We start from the raw sequence: 19,915 nt of genomic DNA on the forward strand, positions 1-19,915 counted from the left end.
CTCGACACATATACCTGGAAGATTTATGAAGTTTAGCTATGCAATTACTAACTCATTGAGTAAAACACACTCTTAGCCTTAACTTCCTCATCCATAAAGAACATGAGGACAGTGATATAAACCTTAAAATGTGTTGAGTGGGATACAGGATTAAAAAATGAAAAATAGGGGCCGGGCGGTGGCGCTAAAGGTAAGGTGCCTGCCTTGCCTGCGCTAACCTTGGACGGACCGCGGTTCGATCCCCCGGTGTCCCATATGGTCCCCCAAGCCAGGAGCAACTTCTGAGCACATAGCCAGGAGTAACCCCTGAGCGTTACTGGGTGTGGCCCAAAAACCAAAAAAAAAAAAAAAAAAAATGAAAAATAGGAAAATAGAAAGAAGCAAGATAGTGATGTTAATAAAGCTATGAAGAACTATAGTAAATGTGACTAGGCAAAGTATGACACATGTGCTGCGTGGGTACACAGTGCCTGAGCATGTTACCCATATGTCCCCTCTTGAGATGTGGACCTTCCTACTTTCATGTTGGGTTGTATACCAGGATTCTACCTTTGGAGAAGCCCATGTTCACTCTTGACCATGTTCCTCATTACTCTATCCTTCTCTTTCTTGCTTATCCTCTTCCTCCCCTTCCTCAGTGCATCCAAATAAAACCAGTTTTTTTACTAAAAAAAAAAAAAATAAAATACGTAAGCAGAGCATATCAATTAAAAAGATGAATTGTCTGGGGCCGAAGTGGTGGCACTAGAAGTAAGGCGTCTTCCTTGCAAGCGCTCGCCTAGGACGGACCACGTTCAATTCCCCAGAGTCACATATGATCCCCCCAAGCCAGGAGCAATTTTTGAGCGCATAGCCAGGAGTAACCCCTAAGCATCACCGGGTGTGGCCAAAACAAACAAACAAACAAAAAAGATGAATTGTCAAATGGGATTGTCAAATAAAACACGCAAAATCCAATACAGTCTCTCTACAGATGTACTTTGACATAATTTTAGCTTCAGGTAATAACATGATGACTCATGAAAGTTGACTTCTGAAAGGTGACACCCCTTCTATAAAAGAATAAAGCACTCCCCCAAATTAAAAGAACCAATAGATTTTCTGTGAGCACATACACAGAGAAAGTTCCCTTTTAGGTGACTGGCCAAAAATAAGCAAATCAAATAAAAATTTGGGGTCAGAGAGATAGTACAGAAGGTAAGGTACTTGCAATATAAGCAGTAGGCCTGAGTTAGATCCTCAGCATCCCATATAGTCCCTAAAGCCTGCCAAGAAGAAACCTGAATACAGGTTAATATTCAGCACCTCATGGCTCCCCAAATAACACCAGGTGTAATCCTGGAGGCAACTGAGCACACGGTCAACCCAGGCTCAGTCCTTGTCACCCAAATAGGTTCATAAAGACCCCTGTTTGATTCCTGAGCTCAAAGTCAGGAGTAAGCCATAAGCACTGTTGGGTGTGGCCCAAAAAGAAAGAAAATCAATGCAACTAAAGTTCATAGTGCAGAATTCTTAAAAAAAAAAAAGAAAATTGAATTCCACAGAGAAATCCCAGAACTACACATAGGATGCCCCTGAGTACTCATCAGAGATCAGTGCAAAAGTGTGAGATTAGGACAGCTTCCAAATTAAAAATGAAGACTGAAGGCAAGAAGTAAAACTGTCTTTATACAGTCAAAAATCAAATCAGTTATAATCCAAAGTGGGTAATAATGCCCTCCCCAGGGAGTACTGGAACAATGGTGGAGAGGTAATTTTATTTTGCCCTTTCTGAAATAGAACAGAAGGTCAGATAAGTTTGGGAACCTTTGATATAAATAGAAAGTCTAATAAGATCTACATATGGCATATAGAACAATTTAGTGAGATTGTAAGATACATGATCAATATACAAATCTCAGTTGTTTCTGTAAAACTAATAATCAAAAATTGAAATATTTTCAACTACCTTTTACAATAGCAGAAATAAATATGTAAAATCTGTAGACTGAAAAACATAATAAACATTACTGAAAAATAAAATCTAAATAAATGAAAAGATTTATCTCATTTGTAAATTAGAAGATTCAGTAACTTTAAAATGTCAGTTATCCCAAAATCAATCTACAGATTCAATTTTAACCCAATTAAAGTTCCAACGTGTTTTCTTGTAGAAATTGACATTTTACTATTCACATAGATGGGCTAAAATAATAGTACAGCAGGTAGGGCCCATCCCTTGCATGCAGCTAATCCAAGTTTGATCCTTGTCATCCCAGGTGGTCACCAAAATCCACTCAGAAGTTATCCCTAAGCACCACAAAAACCAAAATAAATAAAATGATCCAAAAACCAAAATATAAATAACCAAAAAATAAATTAAATAATCCAAAAACCAAAATAAATAAAATTCACATAGCAATTCAAAGGTGTAATAACAGTAAACTTTTTTTTTTTTTTGGTTTTTGGGCCACACCCAGCGGTGCTCAGGGGTAACTCCTGGCTGTCTGCTCAGAAATAGCTCCTGGCAGGCACGGGGGACCATATGGGACACCAGGATTCGAACCAACCACCTTTGGTCCTGGATCGGCTGCTTGCAAGGCAAATGCCGCTGTGCTATCTCTCCGGGCCCAATAACAGTAACCTTAATATAAAATATAAAATTAGAATGCTCACACTATCAAATTTCAAATCATGCTATTAAGCTTTCATAATGAAGAAAATTTGACTGTAGCATAAGGAAATTCAGAAAAATATCCACAACTATATGAAAAGGCTAATTTTGCACCACCAAGGGTGTAAAGATTATTGAATAAAGAAAAAGTTTCTGGGCCCGGAGAGATAGCACAGTGGCATTTGCCTTGCAAGCAGCCGATCCAGGACCAAAGGTGGTTGGTTCGAATCCCGGTGTCCCATATGGTCCCCCGTGCCTGCCAGGAGCTATTTCTGAGCAGACAGCCAGGAGTAACCCCTGAGCACCGCCGGGTGTGGCCCAAAAACCAAAAAAAAAAAAAAGAAAAAAAGAAAAAGTTTCTCTTTACATGACTGAAACCCAAACACAATCATGTATGTAATCAAGGTGTTTAAATAAAATATAAAAAAAAGAAAGAAAAAAAGTTTCTCATAAATGGATATCCATATGCAAAATTATGGACTTTGATTCATACCTCATTTCATACATGGAAATGCTGATTCCTGTGAAAGACATTTTTGTTTTGTTTTTGTTGGGGGACCCCCATCTAAACAGTGCTCTGGTATAACTCCTGACTACTCTGCTCTCAGGGATCAGTCCTGGTGGGACGTAAGGGACAATATGAGGTGCTGAGGGTTGAACCCAGGTCCATCACATGCAAGAAAAGTGCCCTCCTGTTGAACTTTCTTTTTTAAAACAAAACCTGAGTGAAAACTCTATTGCTTGTCTTGTCTGTATTGAGTCAAAGCTTTTTGGACTAGGATCAAGGAGTGTTGCTTATTGATGGAATCTCTTCCCTTGAATGTGTGAGGGCCTCAGTCCCATCCAAGCACCATAAAAAAGAAAGAAAAAATTAGAACACACAAAAGTGGGGGGGTTGTTTGTTTTGAGATTGTTGAAGTTGTTTTGTCATTATTGTTTTTGTGTTTGGGGGAAAAGGAGCTGGTTTTAATTTGGAGCCACATAATAATGCTCGACTCTGGCAGTGCTTTGGAGACTTTATGGTGCTGGGGATCACACCTGGGCTCACCACCTGCATACCAGCCCTTTGAATTATTTCCCCAACTCTAAAGCACTTGTTTTTAAAAATCATTAAACGGGCCCGGAGAGATAGCACAGCAGCGTTTGCCTTTGCAAGCAGCCGATCCAGGACCAAAGGTGGTTGGTTCGAATCCCGGTGTCCCATATGGTCCCCCGTGCCTGCCAGGAGCTATTTCTGAGCATAAATAAATAAATAAATAAATAAATAAATAAATAAAATAATCAGGGCAGCAGTGATAGCACAACCGGTAGGGCATTTGCCTTGCATGCAGCCAACCTGGTTTCAATCCCCTGCATCCCATATGGTCATCCAAGCATCACCTGTGCACAGAGCAAGGAGTAACCTTGAGGAAGGATGGAAAGGAAGAAGGGAGGGAGGGAGGAAGGAGAAATGCAGCACCTCTACATGTAGTTCCATGATTTGCATGCATGAGACCAGGTTCAACCCCTAGCATCTATGTCGTAGTGAGAAGCAGCAGCAGCAGCAGTAGAAACAGTGTTGTAGGGGCTGGAGCAGGTGTCGGCAACCTGCGGCTCCGGAGCCGCATGCGGCTCTTTTGAAGGCTTGCCGCGGCTCCGGAGCCGATGTCAGAAAAAAAAAATACTGCTTTAATCTCAGCTCCGCTTCTCTCCGCTATATCTATAGCAGTGAGGCGGAGCTGAGGAGCGGAGCCAATGGAGGCAGCCGTACCTGGTGACGTATATAGCATTAAGGTAAGAAACAATATATGCAGTGTTATATTTGTTTTAAATGTTGCAATGGTTTTGCGGCTCCCAGTTTCCTTCGGAAACGGGTCCAAGTGGCTCTTTATGTCTGAAAGGTTGCAGACCCCTGGGCTGGAGAGATAGCATGGAGGTAAGGCATTTGCCTTTCATGCAGAAGAACAGTGGTTCGAATCCCAGCATCCCATATGGTTCCCTGTGCCTGCCAGGGGCGATTTCTGAGCCTAGAGCCAGAAGTAACCCCTGAGCACTGCCGGGTGTGATCCAAAAAACAAAAAACAAAAACAAAAACAAAAAACAAAACAAACAAAAAAAAAACAGAAACAGTGTTGTAATGGTGGTGGTAGTGGTTGTGATGGTGATGGTGGTAGCAGGAGTGAGCAGTTATGATTTTAGGTACAGTAATGGTATAGCAACCACTAAAAAATTTGGCAGTTTAAATTAATTACATCATTTAAAACCATTTTAAGACAAGTTCAATGACAATAAACATATCACAATATTGCTGAATTTTTTCATTTCCCAAACTTAAACTCAGTTCCTATCAAACACTATTTCCCCATTCCCCCTACTGCAAGACTCTGGCTCCATGCAGTTTTTTATATTTTTGGTTGATATTGAAAATAATCTTTAAGGGTGCTAGCAAAGTTTAAAATGCTCATTTGAGGGGCTGGAGCAATAGCACAGTGGTAGGGTGTTTGTCTTGCACACAGCCAACCTGGGACGGTCCAAGTTTGATTCCTAGCATCCCATAAGGTCCCCCAAGCCTGCCAGGAGCAATTTCTGAGCACAGAAATGAATGCCATTAATGTGGCCCACCCCACCCAACAAAATCTCATTTAAGGAATTGGAGAAATAGTTCAATGGGCTGTGCATATACTCTGCACGTGTGAGGCCTGAATTTGATTCCTGGCACTACACAGTCTCTGAGCACCACCAAAAGCAACACCCAAGCACAGAAGCAGAGTAGTAGCCCCTGTCCTCAACCAGGTGTGTCCCCTAAAAAAAAAAGATTAAAAATTGATATTTCTGGGGCCAGAGAAATAGCACTGTGGTAGGGCATGTGCCTTGCATGCTGCCGACTCAGGATGGACCCAGGTTCAATTCCCAGCATTCCATATGGTCCCCCAAGCCTGCCAGGAGCAATTTCTGATCGAAAGGCCAGGAGTAACCCCTGGGCACCGCCAGATGTGATCCAAAAACAAAACATAACAAAAAAAAAAAAAAGATATTTCTTTTGGAGCGGGTGGGAAAAAAAAAAAGATATTTCTTTTAACCAAGATGTAACTGTACAATGTGCTGTTCATGCACAAGACAAGAAACAATTCAAATGCCTATATAGTAATGAACTAGTTCAATAAACAACATAAAACATAAAAATATGCAATGGAGTGGAATACTATTTAACTCCTTTAAAAGAAGATAAAATAGGGGCCAGAGCAATAGTGCAGCAGGTAGGGAGTTTGTTGGCAATGCATACAGTTGACCCATATTCCATGCCTGGCAAGCTGTATGGTCCCCAATTCCACCAGAAGTAAAGCCTGAGTGCAGAGCCAGGAGTAAACCCTGAGCAGTGCTAGGCTTTTAATATGGCCCCAAAATTAAAAAATTAGTTCACTAATTTTAAAATAAATAAATAAAAATAAGATAAAAGAGGATCAGAGAGAGTACAGCAGATAGAACCCTTGGAATGCAAATAGCTGACTAAGGTTCCATTCTCTGTGATTCCTGAGCACAAAAGTATAAATAAGCCCTCAACAAAGCCCATTATATCCTACCTCTCCCCACTCCAGAACAAAAGAGAAATCAATTCTTTCCTAAAAAGGAGACAGTGTTTAATAACTATACCAATTGAGGGGTGAAAGCAAAGTACAGAAGCTATGATAGTATTCAACCAAAAATTCATTACTTTCATTCCTGCACTTCTGCAAACCAATAATCTAGACACTTCCCACAAAATATCTAGAAATGTTGTCAAAATTATAATAAACACCTTTTAGGGCTGAAAGATAGTACAGAAGGCACTTGGTTGATTCTGGTTGTTTTTAGTTTAATCCCCACACCACATATGGTCTCCTGAACAGCACAAGGGATCATTCCTCTTGAGCAGAGTTAGGAATAGCTGAATACTAACCATCTGGTGTTGCCCAAATATGATCATTTTAAGCCATCTTTTAAATGTATAACTAAGTCCCAAAACATGGGGAAATCTCTCATGATTGAGTGGAATGAAAGAATCTTTACAAAAGGGGCCAAAATATAATAGCTCAGCAGGCAAGGTATCTTATATGGTCTCCTGAGCATTGTCATGAGTAATTCCCAAGTGCAGAGCCAGGAATAACTCCTGAGCACTGCCAGGTATAGCCCCCCACAAAAAAAAAAAAAAAAAAAAAACAGCAAAAATCTTTGGGGACCAGAGCAAATTAGACAAGATACACCTGCCACATTCAGACAACAGCTCTGTATTTCAGATAAACACTACTATATTTAATTACTAAGTATGAAATCACCTAAGATTGCCTGTCTTAGAGAAAATAATTATCTACATAATGTGAGTAAAGACACATGTAACAGTTTTGGATGTGGACTACGTATATGTATATATACATATACGTCTATATGTATACACCACTCTGATATTAAAGCATCAAACTTAATCTAAATAAACCTGGTAATTATCACTGTATTCCAAAACTCAGGAAGCAATCAATATAATTTCTATTTTCTTTTTCCTTAGAGATCTCCTAAATGCTAGTCTAAGTAGAGTAAAAGTTCATAAGAGGCAGCAGTAGGGTAAATGGGGATCCAAGGAAAAGGACAGACATTAAATGCAAGGACACTTGGTTTCCATCTCTTGTACTTCAACAAGAGGGGCTATTGCTCCAGCCCCTAAAAATCCTACTTTTGAGAATTTATCCCTTCCATATTCTTCCACAGGTGTGGAAAGAGTAGTATAATAACTTTTCAGCTTATTAGCTGAAAAATATTGTTTTAAAATTTTGTTTTAAGATTCTTGTTTAAATAAAAAAGCTTTTAAAAAGAAAAACTAGGGGCCGGGCGGTGGCGCTCGAGGTAAGGTGCCTGCCTTACCTGCGCTAGCCTAGGAGACGGACCGCGGTTCGATCCCCCGTCGTCCCATATGGTCCCCCAAGCCAGGAGCGACTTCTGAGCGCATAGCCAGGAGTAACCCCTGAGCGTCACCGGGTGTGGCCCAAAAACCAAAAAAAAAAAAAAAAAAAAAAAAAGAAAAACTAAGGGGCTGGAGCGATATCACAGCAGTGGGGCATTTGCCTTGCAAGCGGCCGATCTAGGACAGACCTGGTTCAATCCCTGGCGTCCCATATGGTCTCCCTAACCAGGAGAGATTTCTGAGACATAGCCAGGAGTAACTCCTGAGCATCACTGGGTGTGGCCCAAAAACCACAAAAAAGAAAAAGAAAAAATAAGACACAAATAAGAATGTTGCATATTGCATATACACACACATATACACACATATACATATACACACATACATACATACTATATACACATACAGATTCTACACACATATACATATAAATTTTATTTTTTCAAGACAAATTCCATTATTAAGCAGAAATACTAATGACAATGCTACTTGTACAGTAATAGAAGTATTGAGCATTCAAGTTCTGTAGCCAGCATCCCTACTTTACTGCCTGTTTGTAATCCTAACAAATGTTTTTGTGTTCATTAATGAGTTTTGATTTTTTTCTACTGTGTGGGGAAGCATTGCTCCAGCCATGCTTTTGAAGTATGAGGGTTAAGTCCAGTACTGCTTCCGTACTCCAGCTCTTTTGACTCATCTCCCTAATCTCTGAACAAGTTTTTTTAAACTGTAGTCCAGAGTCAGAGCCCGAGGAGAAAGAATATGCAAAGAAAGCTTTGTAAGCAAGAAACCTAGGTTCTATCCCCAGCTATGAACAGTCTTCCCAAGTTCTACTAAAAGTTATCCCAAACACATGTGGGGGCTTGAGGGTAGGATTGTGAAGGAACATAGCACTCTGACTTCTGGAAAGGATCAACACTGTAATATCAGATTGCTGAAGATTAAATCAGTTAAATCATGTGAAGCAGTTACTGTTTGATCACTATATAGTATACCAAACAAATGTATTAAAATCCCAAACTATACAAACATATACATTATAAACTGTTGAAAAACGTACACTTAGTTACTTGCTAACCCTTATGAAACATAACCTAGAAATCCGACTTTTTTTTTTCTCTTTGGTTTTTGGGCCACACCCGGTGATGTTCAGGGGTTACTCCTGGCTACGCACTCAGAAATCACTCCTGGCTTGGGGGGGCCATATGGGACACCAGGGGGTCGAACAGCAGTCCGTCCTAGGCTAGCGCCAGCAAGGCAAATTCCCTACTGCTTGCACTATCGCTCCAACCCCTAGAAATCCCACTTTTGAGAATTTATCCCTTCAGTATTCTTCACAGATGTGGAAAGAGTAGTATAATAATTTTTCAGCTTATTCGCTTGGATTTGTTTTCGTTTTCCTTTGTTTTATTTTTGATGTTAGAGAATGACCGTATGGCGAGTCTTCTACCATTGAGCTAAATCACAAGCCTATATTGGGTTTATTTCTTTATTTTAATAATATTTTATTTAAACACCTTGATTACAAACATGATTGTGGTTGGGTTATTTCTTACAATAAACTCACGTGTTTATGAAAGCGATAACTAAAGAATGGCAAATTCATAACATGAGGGGCTGAAGAGATAGCATGGAGGTAGGGCATTTGCCTTGCATGCAGAAGGACAGTGGTTCGAATCCCGACACTCCATATGGTCCCCCAAGCCTGCCAGGTGTGATTTCTGAGCATAGAGCCAGGAGTAACCCCTGAGTGCTGCCAGGTGTGACCCAAAAACAAAACAAAAAAATTTCATAACATGAACACTGTGTAGCAGTTTGGGGGCTTTGTTTTATTATCATTTTTTGTAAAGAGAAATTGTACATTGACTTACTAACCGGAAAGAACCCTCAGATAGTGAAAATGTGTGTAAACAATGTATATGCAATGCAAACTTTTCCAAAAAGAGACTTAAATATTAAAATATAAGCACGTGTCATTTATAGACACTTTCTGAGTGACTGAAAATTACTTTGTTAGACTATTTCCCCAGTGTGTCTATTTCACCGTGTTAGTACACAATTCTAGGATAGTCTATAATACCTGGTAGACAGATACTGACTACTGGGACCACTGTGGAGTATGTGTTCCAATTTTGAAACACCTCCTGAGCAAAAATGACTGTATACACTCATCTCTGTTTATTTTTTCACTAAAAGAAAGTATGGTGAGATATAAACTAGGTAGATGGAAGACACAATGTGAGGGAAACGTCACAGGTGTTATGGGTGTTTGGGGGGATTTTTATCAGGAAAGCAGAAGCTTTTTAAGCTATATAAATATTTTACCTATCCAAAATAGATCCTCTTACATTGTAATTGTTAGGCATACATGTTTAAGTTCTGAAATGTTGACTATTGCTATAACTATTGTTATGAGTATTATTATCAACAAGCTCAAAATACTTTCCTAAATCCCTTTTCTTAAGTCCTCTAGAGGAGAATCTCTTCTAACTCTTGGATTATCACTTTCTACTCTAATGCAGCCTACTGGGTAGGTCATTTTCTTTATCATTTAAAATGTCTAGGAGTCTTGCTTGTACCCACTACATCCATACATCTTGAAGCGGTGACCATCTATAAAGAGATTATATCCAGACATGAACTGAAATCTTGAGAAGCTGGATTTGCTGACATAACACTTTCGGTCAAGACAAAAATTCATTTATAGGGGCCGGAGAGAGAGCATGGAGGTAAGACATTTGCCTTGCATGCAGAAGGACGGTGGTTCGAATCCTGGCATTCCATACGGTCCCCCGAGCCTGCCAGGAGCAATTTCTGAGCGTAAAGCCAGGAGTAACCCCTGAGCATTGTCAGGTGTGACCCAAAAACCAAAAAAAAAAAAAAAAAAAAAAATTGGGGCCGGGCGGTGGCGCTGGAGGTGAGGTGCCTGCCTTGCCTGCGCTAGCCTAGGACGGACCGCGGTTCGATCCCCCGGCGTCCCATATGGTCCCCCAAGAAGCCAGGAGCAACTTCTGAGCGCATAGCCAGGAGTAACCCCTGAGCGTCACAGGGTGTGGCCCAAAAACCAAAAAAAAAAAAAAAAAAAAAACCATTTATAGATTATTCTTTTCCCAGTCCTTCCCCTGACACTGACATGGAGTTTCAAGCCAAGACACTATATGGACCAAATCACACGTAGTTAAGTCATTTACTGCGACCTCTAAAATGTGTGTTATACCTGGTAGTCCTGTCTAGGCCAAAAATACCTGTTTAGCGTCCACTTTTAGATACACACGCACCTATTAGTCACCTAAAGTGCCCTGTTATGGGGGGAAAAATTCCCTCGGCGGCCTGTCCAGTAGCCCAAACTCTAGCTGTCATTCCAGTACTCTAAAATACTCCAGTGACAGCTCAGCAGTCACTTTTCATGCAGGCCCCTCCCCTTCACTCCTCCCGCCAGCCCCTTCATTTCCAGAGAGAGAGCTTCTGCCAGACGGTTCAGAAGTCCTTTCCCCCAAAAAACTGTCCTTCCCAACAGTTGCAAGACCACCTCCACCGCTCTGGACTCCAAGACCCTTCCCCACCCTCTGTGGCAATACTAATCAGCCTGTGCACAATCTTTTCAGCCAGCAAGGAGACTGACAGGTCGGTGCACCTTCCCTCCTTCCATCTCTTTCCCTCCCCACACACACAGGCTTGCTCCCTCTCTACCACTCACCCACTCCCTCGCCCACCAGGCATGCATCCTGGGCAATCCACAGGCTTGGTTGCCTCTTGTCCTCTCGTCCCCCCACTGACAGCTCCGTCCCCTCCCTCCATCCATCCATCCCCCAAGTGGCCGCACCCTCCTCTTGCCTCCCCAGCCCTTCTTCCCCTTGACAGCTCGGGGTCAGCTCCCATCGGCTCTGTAGAGATGCCCGGGGTGCCCCCTCAAGTCGTGATCACCCTCGATGTCCCCCCGCCCCGTCCACTCACCCGCTCTCCCGCATCACGTTGCTGTCCCCGCAGTCGCAGGCGCCCCCGGCCTGGCTGCGGAACATGTTGAAGTCGTGGCCGGTGTGGTCGCCCTGGTGGAAGCACTCGGCGCACAGCGACATGCAGGGCGAGATGCCGCACGTCCGGCAGCGGTAGGCCACGAAGTTGGCCGTCCACACCAGGCCGCACAGCGCCGCGGGGTCGTAGGCCCGCACGGCCGCGCAGAACTCGTCGTAGCCGCCGCCGCCCGCCAGCAGGCACTTGCACCACTCCAGGGCCTCCTGCTCGGCCGAGCCCGGGCCGCCCGCCGCCGCCGCCGCCGCCGCCGCCGCCTCCTCCCCGCCCGTGGCCGTGGCCGTGGCCGTGGCCGTGCCCGTCGCCCCGGCCAGCGGCCGCTCGGCGCTCAGCACCCGCTCCAGCAGCGCCCGCAGCTCCTCGGCACCTGCGCGGTTGTCCGGCCGGCTCAGGGCCGCCTTCAGGTGCGCCGCCGTGGCCGCTTTGTCCAGCACCAGCCCGGCCGCGGGCGCCTCTTCGGCCGAGGGCGGCTGCGGACCCCCGACGGCCGCCGTGGCCGTGGCCGTCGCCGCCGCCGCCGCCATGATGAGAGCTCAGAATTGGGAGACCAGGCCAGGCCCAGGGCCGCCGCCGCCGCCGCCGCCGCCGCCGCCGGGCCGCCGGGAGGGTGAGGGGGGCTGACTGACTGGAGGCGACGGCTCGACCCGCCCAACTCTCGCGATAGCCCGAGCTGCGAGCGCGCCGCCTCCTCCTCCTCCTCCTCCTCCTCTTCTTCCTCCTCCTCTCGCCTCCCCGCCTCCACGCACGCCCCCCTCACGCTGAGGTGCCCGCTCCCCCCCTTCCACCTGACAGGGAAGGGAAGGGAAGGGAAGCGGCCCCAGGCCTCCCACGCTGCGTCCCCACCGACTCAACTAGAGACCTACTGAAAAAACAGAGGCTCTTGAAATCTGCTTCTTGATCTAGCGACCTATCTATCCATTTATTTATATATTCATTGTTATGTATTTCTAGTTTTCTATTTATATGTATTTAGATATTCATTATATATCCATTTATTTATATATTCATTGTTATGTATTTCTAGTTTTCTATGTATATGTATTTAGATATTCATTATATATCCATTTATTTACATATTCATTTTTATGTATTTCTATTTTTCTATGTATATGTATTTAGATATTCATTATATATCCATTTATTTACATATTCATTTTTATGTATTTCTATTTTTCTATGTATATGTGTTTATGTATTCATTATATATTCATGTTTATGTATTTATATTTATCTATATGTATTTAGATATTCATTATATATTCATTTATTTAAATATTCTAGTACTTATTTAGCCTGGGCAATTTATTGAAAATCTTGCATCTGCATGATTTTTCTCTAGGCCCTGGGACTAGAGGAATTAAACAGATTTTATATGTATTTTAAGTACCTGCATGTCTTTTTGAGATGTGGGTTCCCGCTGTTAGGAAACCCTTAATTACTAGCTACTACTATTATTGCAAAACCTCCAAATTTTTCCCCTCAGTCAATTCTTTTTATTTTTTCCCCTTCCCCCTCAGTCAATTCTTACCTTCATGTTTTTACCAGGTTAATGTTCTAATTATATATATATATATATATATATATATATGTGTGTGTGTGTGTGTGTGTATATATATATATATATATGTAGAGAGACAGAGAGAGAGACATGTATACTACATATACAACCCTATGTATGTTGAACCATTATATGCTATCAAAAAGTATTATATGATTATATAAAGTATATATCTATGCTTTAGAAAATTAGGGTTCACTCTTTCACTCTTCAGGTCAAAATCTTTTGTAGAAATATAGACTTAAACATCAATTTCTCTCAGAGGCCTACCTGTCTTGCCCTCCCTTTCTCCTACTACTAATACAGATTCTCTGTTTGAAAGACTCCCCCCACCCCAGACTGTTCATTGCTTTCTGAAGAGGCTTCATCATTTCCTGCTTCTGAGTTTTTATTGTTTCTACTTCCCATCCTACTCCACCCCACAGCTACTCTATAATCCTGTTGTAACAATGTTTGTCCAAGTGATTTCCTTTTCTTGAAAATAAATAGCACTGGGGCCGGAGAGATAGCATGGAGGTAAGGCGTTTGCCTCTCATGCAGGAGGTCATCGGTTCGAATCCCGGCGTCCCATATATGGTCCTCCCGTGCCTGCCAGGAGCAATTTCTGAGCCTGAAGCCAGGAATAACCCCTGAGCACTGCCGGGTGTGACCCAAAAACCACAAAAAAAAAAAAAAAAAAGAAAAGAAATAGCACTGAATTTACTGATATTATTGTCTTTGCATTGTAAATCTCCTTCCCACATGACTTGGAGGACAAAGAATAAGTTTCATAATTATTGATAAATAATGTGATATTAATCTGATTAAGATAAACATCACTATAGTAATTATAATTTTGGTGTATATTTATTATGGGTTCTGTTCTTTATACATTTATTGTTTTCAAGTCTCTCAATAAGACTATGAGTAATTCTTACACTTAAGTACTTTTACTATTGGGCACTAAAAGTTGAAATAATTTATGTACCCCTAAAAGGAGGAGCTAATAATTTAATGACATTATTAGAAACCAGGAACATCTGATTCCAAAGCCCTGCTCTTTCCACCACACCAAGAATTAGCTGAAGCTCTAATTACAGATATCCTCAGATGTAAAAAATCAAATTCCCTAGACATTATAGAGCCTCACTTAGCAAAATATGAATCTTGAAAGAGAATATCTTTCCGACTCTGAGAGATAATACCTCAGGTAAGAAGCTTGCCTAGAGGACTTTTGGTTCACTTGCAGGTACTCCATGTATATTAGAACCAATGTGTGTTCACAGATGAGTAACTATGGGTTAAAGCAAACAGATGATAGCTCTCCCGTACTATTCTTTTGGGGAGAGGAATATGCTGATGTGTGCTGGTTCTGCCAAATGTAGTCTTTTTCATGATTCCAAAGTGATCTTTTCACAAACTCTTAAATTTCAGTAACAACCAAAAAAAAAAAAAGTTTAAATACCACACTCTGCGTTTACTTGCATTGACATTGCAACACATGTACAGAAACCAGGAAGTTTGTCACATTTGCTACCTATTCTGCTCATGAGAATATCACAACTGTGCAAAGTCAGTCATTAATAATAACCAATAATGGGGTCGGAGAGATAGCACAGCGGCATTTGCCTTGCAAGCAGCCGACCCAGGACCTAAGGTGGTTGGTTCGAATCCTAGCGTCCCACATGGTCCCCCGTGCCTGCCAGGAGCTATAACATTTTTGAGCAGATAGCCAGGAGTAACCCCTGAGCACCGCCGGGTGTGGCCCCCCCAAAAAAACAACAAAAAGGGCCCGGAGAGATAGCACAACGGTGTTTGCCTTGCAAGCAGCCGATCCAGGACCAAAGGTGGTTGGTTCGAATCCCGGTGTCCCATATGGTCCCCCGTGCTACCAGGAGCTATTTCTGAGCAGATAGCCAGGAGTAACCCCTGAGCACTGCTGGGTGTGGCCCAAAAACAAAACAACAACAACAACAAAAAAGAATATATTTATAATCTAATTTTAAAATGCATAAAAGAGGGGCCAGAAAGATGATACTGTGGGTTATCTTCATGATAATACTGTGGTATCATCTGCCTTGCATGCAGCTGATTTGAGTTAGATCCTTGGTATTCCATATAATTCTCAAATTTTGCCAGGACTGATTTGTGAGTGCAGAGCCAGGAGTAAGTCCTGAGCAGCGCCAAAAAAAAAAAAAAAAAAAAAAAAAGCTTAAATGAAGTAAAAGCTCAAAGGGCTGGAGGCATGCCTTTTATGCAGGAACCCCAGGTTCAGATTCAAGCAATGCACCCAGGAGTAGCCCCTGAGAACTGACAGATGTAGCTCAAAAAAAAAAAAAATGCAGAAAAATTTTACATGGGTTGAGTTGACTCAAAAGCACATGCTTTTGCATTAGGAGATTCTAAATTTGGTCCCTTGCACCACCCAAGTTCCCAGAGAACAGTACAGTAGCCCCCCCCCCAAACCCACACAAAATAATTACAAAAGACCTATCAGTTTATAAGTGTGGGGCTGGGAAGATAGCCCGAAAGGCAGAAGCATACCTTACAAGTGAAAAACCTGACTTGGACCCCAACACCAGATGGGTTTTAATAATTTTTGGTTGGATGCCCTGTGTGATTCTCAGCTCATTGTTAGGCCAAGCAATAAACCTTCAGGCCCCATGGTCAGACCAAAAATCATTAGAAATAACACATATGGGCCCGGAGAGATAGCACAGCGGCGTTTGCCTTGCAAGCAGCCGATCCAGGACCAAAGGTGGTTGGTTCGAATCCCGGTGTCCCATATGGTCCCCCGTGCCTGCCAGGAGCAATTTCTGAGCATGGAGCCAGGAGTAACCCCTGAGCAGTGCTGGGTGTGGCCCAAAAACCACAAAAAAAAAAAAAAAAAAAAAAAAAAGAAATAACACATATGCCCCCTAAACACTGCTAAAGTGGTTCCCCTCTCCCAAGAAAAATTTGGAATCAGAAAATTAACAATAAACAGAAACACAGTACTAATATGTGCTACAAAAAGGATGAACTCCAAAAACCTTGGTTTAGGACTAAAGAGATTGTACAGGAGTTATGTAAGGCACTAGCCTTGTACATGCTAGCTGGAGTTCGATCCTTGGCACCATGTTTGGTCCTCCAAGCACTGCAGGATTCACTTCTGAAAACAGACCAGAAATATTCCCTGAGCACCACTGAGTATAGCAAAAATAAATAAATAAATAAAAATAATATGTAAAAAATAATATGTAAAGTCATGGGCCAGTGCGGATCATGCAGGGGTCTCAAACTCAATTTACCTGGGGGCCACAGGAGGCAAAGTCGGGGTGATCCTTGAGTGCAAAGTCAGTAGTAAGCCTTGAACATTGGGGGGTGTGACCCAAACAACTAAAACAAAACAAAACAAAACAAAACAAAAAAAGATTCCTCTAGGGCAGGGCCACAAAATGTTGTACGGAGGGCCACAAACGGCCCGCTGGCCGCGAGTTTGAGACCCCTGATAGAGTGTTTGCCTTGCATACGGCTGACCCAGAACAGACTGAAGTTCGATCCCCCGGGGTCCCATATGACCCCCAAGCCAGGAGTGATTTCTGAGTGCATAACCAGGAGTAACCCCTGAACGTTACTGGTGTGGCCCAAAAACCAATAATAATAATAATAATAATAATAATAATAATAATAATAAAAGCAATGACATAGAGTGCAGCAATATAGCTATGGTAGTAGCTCTACAATGATAGAGCATTGCCTTGCATATATGAAGCCCTTCATTCAATCTCTTAACATTGTCAAAATTAATCTAAGACTTAGATTTACTTAGATTCTAAGTAAATACAGGTGCTCAACTACTTGCTCCTTCTATTCTATTTTATCATTAAGATCCAGAAGTATGAGATTTTACTTTTGCAGTATGTTAGAGTCAAATAAAAACTCTTTAAATTCGGGGCCGGTGAGGTGGCACTAGAGGTAAGGTGTCTGCCTTGCAAGCGCTAGCCAAGAAAGGACCACGGTTCTATCACCCGGTGTCCCATATGGTCCCCCCAAGCCAGGGGCAATTTCTGAGCACTTAGCCAGGAGTAACCCCTGAGCATCAAACGGGTGTGGCCCAAAAAAACAAAAAAAAGAAAAAAAGAAAACTCTTTAAATTCTTATTTGTCAATTGTTTCATGTTGAATATCTATAATGATATTTCTATGAAGAAAATTCAATGAAATTCAGCTGAAAACAATTTAGGTTAGTAGTGTTTATTTCTGAATAGCTTTTTAAAAGACTATTTTGGACACCATCACAGTCTGAGTCTAGAAAAGAATCTATAAGAAAAAGTTGATGCAATTTTCTTTCGTTCTCTCTCCCTCCTGCCCTCCTCCCTCTTTCTCTCTTCTTTCCTTTCTTCTTTCTTACTTTCTCTCTTTCCCTCCTTCTCTCCCACCCTCTTCCTTTCCTTCTTTCTCTTTCTCTCCTTTTTCTCTTTCTCTCTTCCTCATTCCTGCTCACTTTCTTTCTCTCCCCCTTCCACCCCTCTTTCTTTCTGTCTCTCCCTCCCTCCCTCTTTCTTTCTCTTTCCCCCTCCTTTCCCCTCCTTCCCTCCCTCTCTTTCTTTCTGTTTCTCTCCCTCCTTCCCTCCCACCCTCTTTGCTTTCTCTTTCTCTCCTTTTTCTCTCTTCTTCATTCCTGCCTACTCTTTCTCTCTCTCCTTCCACCCCTATTTCTTTCTCTGTCTCTCTGTCTCTTTCTTTTTCCCTCCCTCCCTCTTTCTTTTTTCTCGCTTTCTTTCTCTCTCGTTTTCTCTCACCCTCCTTCCCTCCCTCTCTTTCGTTCTCTCTCCCTTCATCCCTCCCTCTCTTTCTCCCTCTGCCTCCTTCCTTCCCTCGCTCCCTCTTTCTTTCTCTTTCATTCAAAAATAAAAAAGAAAAAAAATAGAAAAAGTTGATGCTCTGACTTGCCAGGCTAAATTTTAAAAGCATCTGACCTTACTATTAAGCTCATCTAAAATATGTGAGAAGTGCTAAGTATTTTTATTTGATATGATAATACATCATACTAAAATACTTTTCATTAAGTGAGAGGCACCATTTTAGATACAGAAAACTTTTTAATTAAATTGGCATAATTAAGAACAAAATGGCATAGGGATTACTGCTAGCTAATCCTCGTTTTTTTTACCTTACCATGCTAATGAACACAACCTAAAATACAGATGCCTCTGTTCTTTGAGACAGTAATTTTCTCAATCTCTAGATATGTTAATATAGCCAGTTATATAAATTTGAATAAAAAACTATTCTCCCACAGGTATGCAATGTATGCAATGGCAATCCTTGTTCTTAGAAAGGTGAATGTGACAAATTAAGTCTAATTTGTCTAATTTTTTCTTTAGAGGGGGCAACAATGGTTTGCACTTGCTGACCAGGAATTATCAAAATTCAAAAAGCTGATCATAGGCAATTTAAACACAAGTTCATCTTATTTAAATCATAACTGTTCAACAAAATTATGCTAACAGCCCACTCAATCTGAATTCTGATAAATGAGATGGATTTAAATAGGATCCACATAGAGAGGGAAGAGACCTATACCACAAAAACTTCAAAACACTTAAGAAAGAAATTTAGGAAGACCTAAGGAAATAGAAAACATTCCTCCATGCTCATGGATTGGAAGAATCAATATCAAAATGATCATCTTACTTAAACTACTATCTAGATTCAATGCAATCGCTATTCAAATTCAGACGACATTTTTCATGGACTTAGAACAATTAATTATAAAGTTTGTATGGAACCATAAAAGACCTAGGATATCCAAATACATATTGAAAAACGAGCAACTGGGAAGCATCTCATTACCTAATTTGAAGCTCTACTATAAAGTTATAATGATCAAAACATTGGTATTGGTATTGGAACAAAGACAAACTTTCAGACCAATGAATCAGAATAAAATATCCTGTGACAAACCCCCAAGTATATGGTAAATTAATCTTTGACAAAATAATCATGAATTTGAAATGCTGGAGCCAAAGAGATAACAATGTGATAGGGCATTTGCTTTGTGAGCAGCCAACCCGGGACAGACCTGGGTTCAATTCCAGCATTGCATATGGACCCCCAAAGCTGCCAGGAGTGATTTCAGAGTGCAGAGCCAGGAGTAACCCCTGAGTGCCGTTAGGTGTGGCCCAAAACAATAAAAAAAAATGAAATGGAATAAAGACAGTCTCTTCAACAAATAGTATTGGAACAATTGGATAACCCATGTGTAAGAATTAAAGATAGATTCATATCTCATATCTTACACAAAGGTCAATTCAAAGTGGATTAAAGACCTTGAGATTAGACCCAACTCCATATAAATTTCACTGAGGAAAACATGGGCAGAACACTTCAAGATTTAGACCTCAAAGAAGTTTTAGATGATAGGATGCCAATGGCAATATCTATAGCATCAAACCTGAAAAAATAGGACTATATCAAACTAAAAATTTTCTGTGTGGAAAAAGAAACATGGGCTAAAATTAGAAGACAGAGAATGGGAGAAAAATTTTGCAATCAATACATCAGATAAAGGTTTGATATCTAGGATATACAAAGTACTCACAAAGATTAACTCCACAAAACCTAAAAACCTTATCAAAAAATGGGGAGAGGAGATCAACAGACACTTCTCTGAAGAAGACCAACAGATGGCCGACAGGCATATGAATAAATGCTCATCATCACTTATCATTAGGGAAATCCAAATCAAGACAACAATAAAATATCATCTTATACCAGTGAGGATGACACATATCAAAAAT

The 19,915-nt window shown here is 41.5% G+C and overlaps 1 protein-coding gene across 1 annotated transcript in view; it reads right to left on the bottom strand.

The window, feature by feature from the left end:
• The window catches only part of UBR3 (ubiquitin protein ligase E3 component n-recognin 3), a 175,430-nt gene extending 163,312 nt beyond the window's left edge, over positions 1-12,118 (bottom strand). Inside the window, exon 1 of the mRNA XM_049773377.1 lies at positions 11,520-12,118. Within this exon, the coding sequence (XP_049629334.1) occupies positions 11,520-12,118 (599 nt within the window). The remainder of the gene's footprint in view (positions 1-11,519) is intronic.
• Between the last annotated feature and the right edge of the window lie 7,797 nt (positions 12,119-19,915).

The sequence above is a fragment of the Suncus etruscus genome, chromosome 5 (genome assembly GCF_024139225.1).
Source record: "Suncus etruscus isolate mSunEtr1 chromosome 5, mSunEtr1.pri.cur, whole genome shotgun sequence".
In the NCBI taxonomy this organism is placed as follows: domain Eukaryota; kingdom Metazoa; phylum Chordata; class Mammalia; order Eulipotyphla; family Soricidae; genus Suncus; species Suncus etruscus.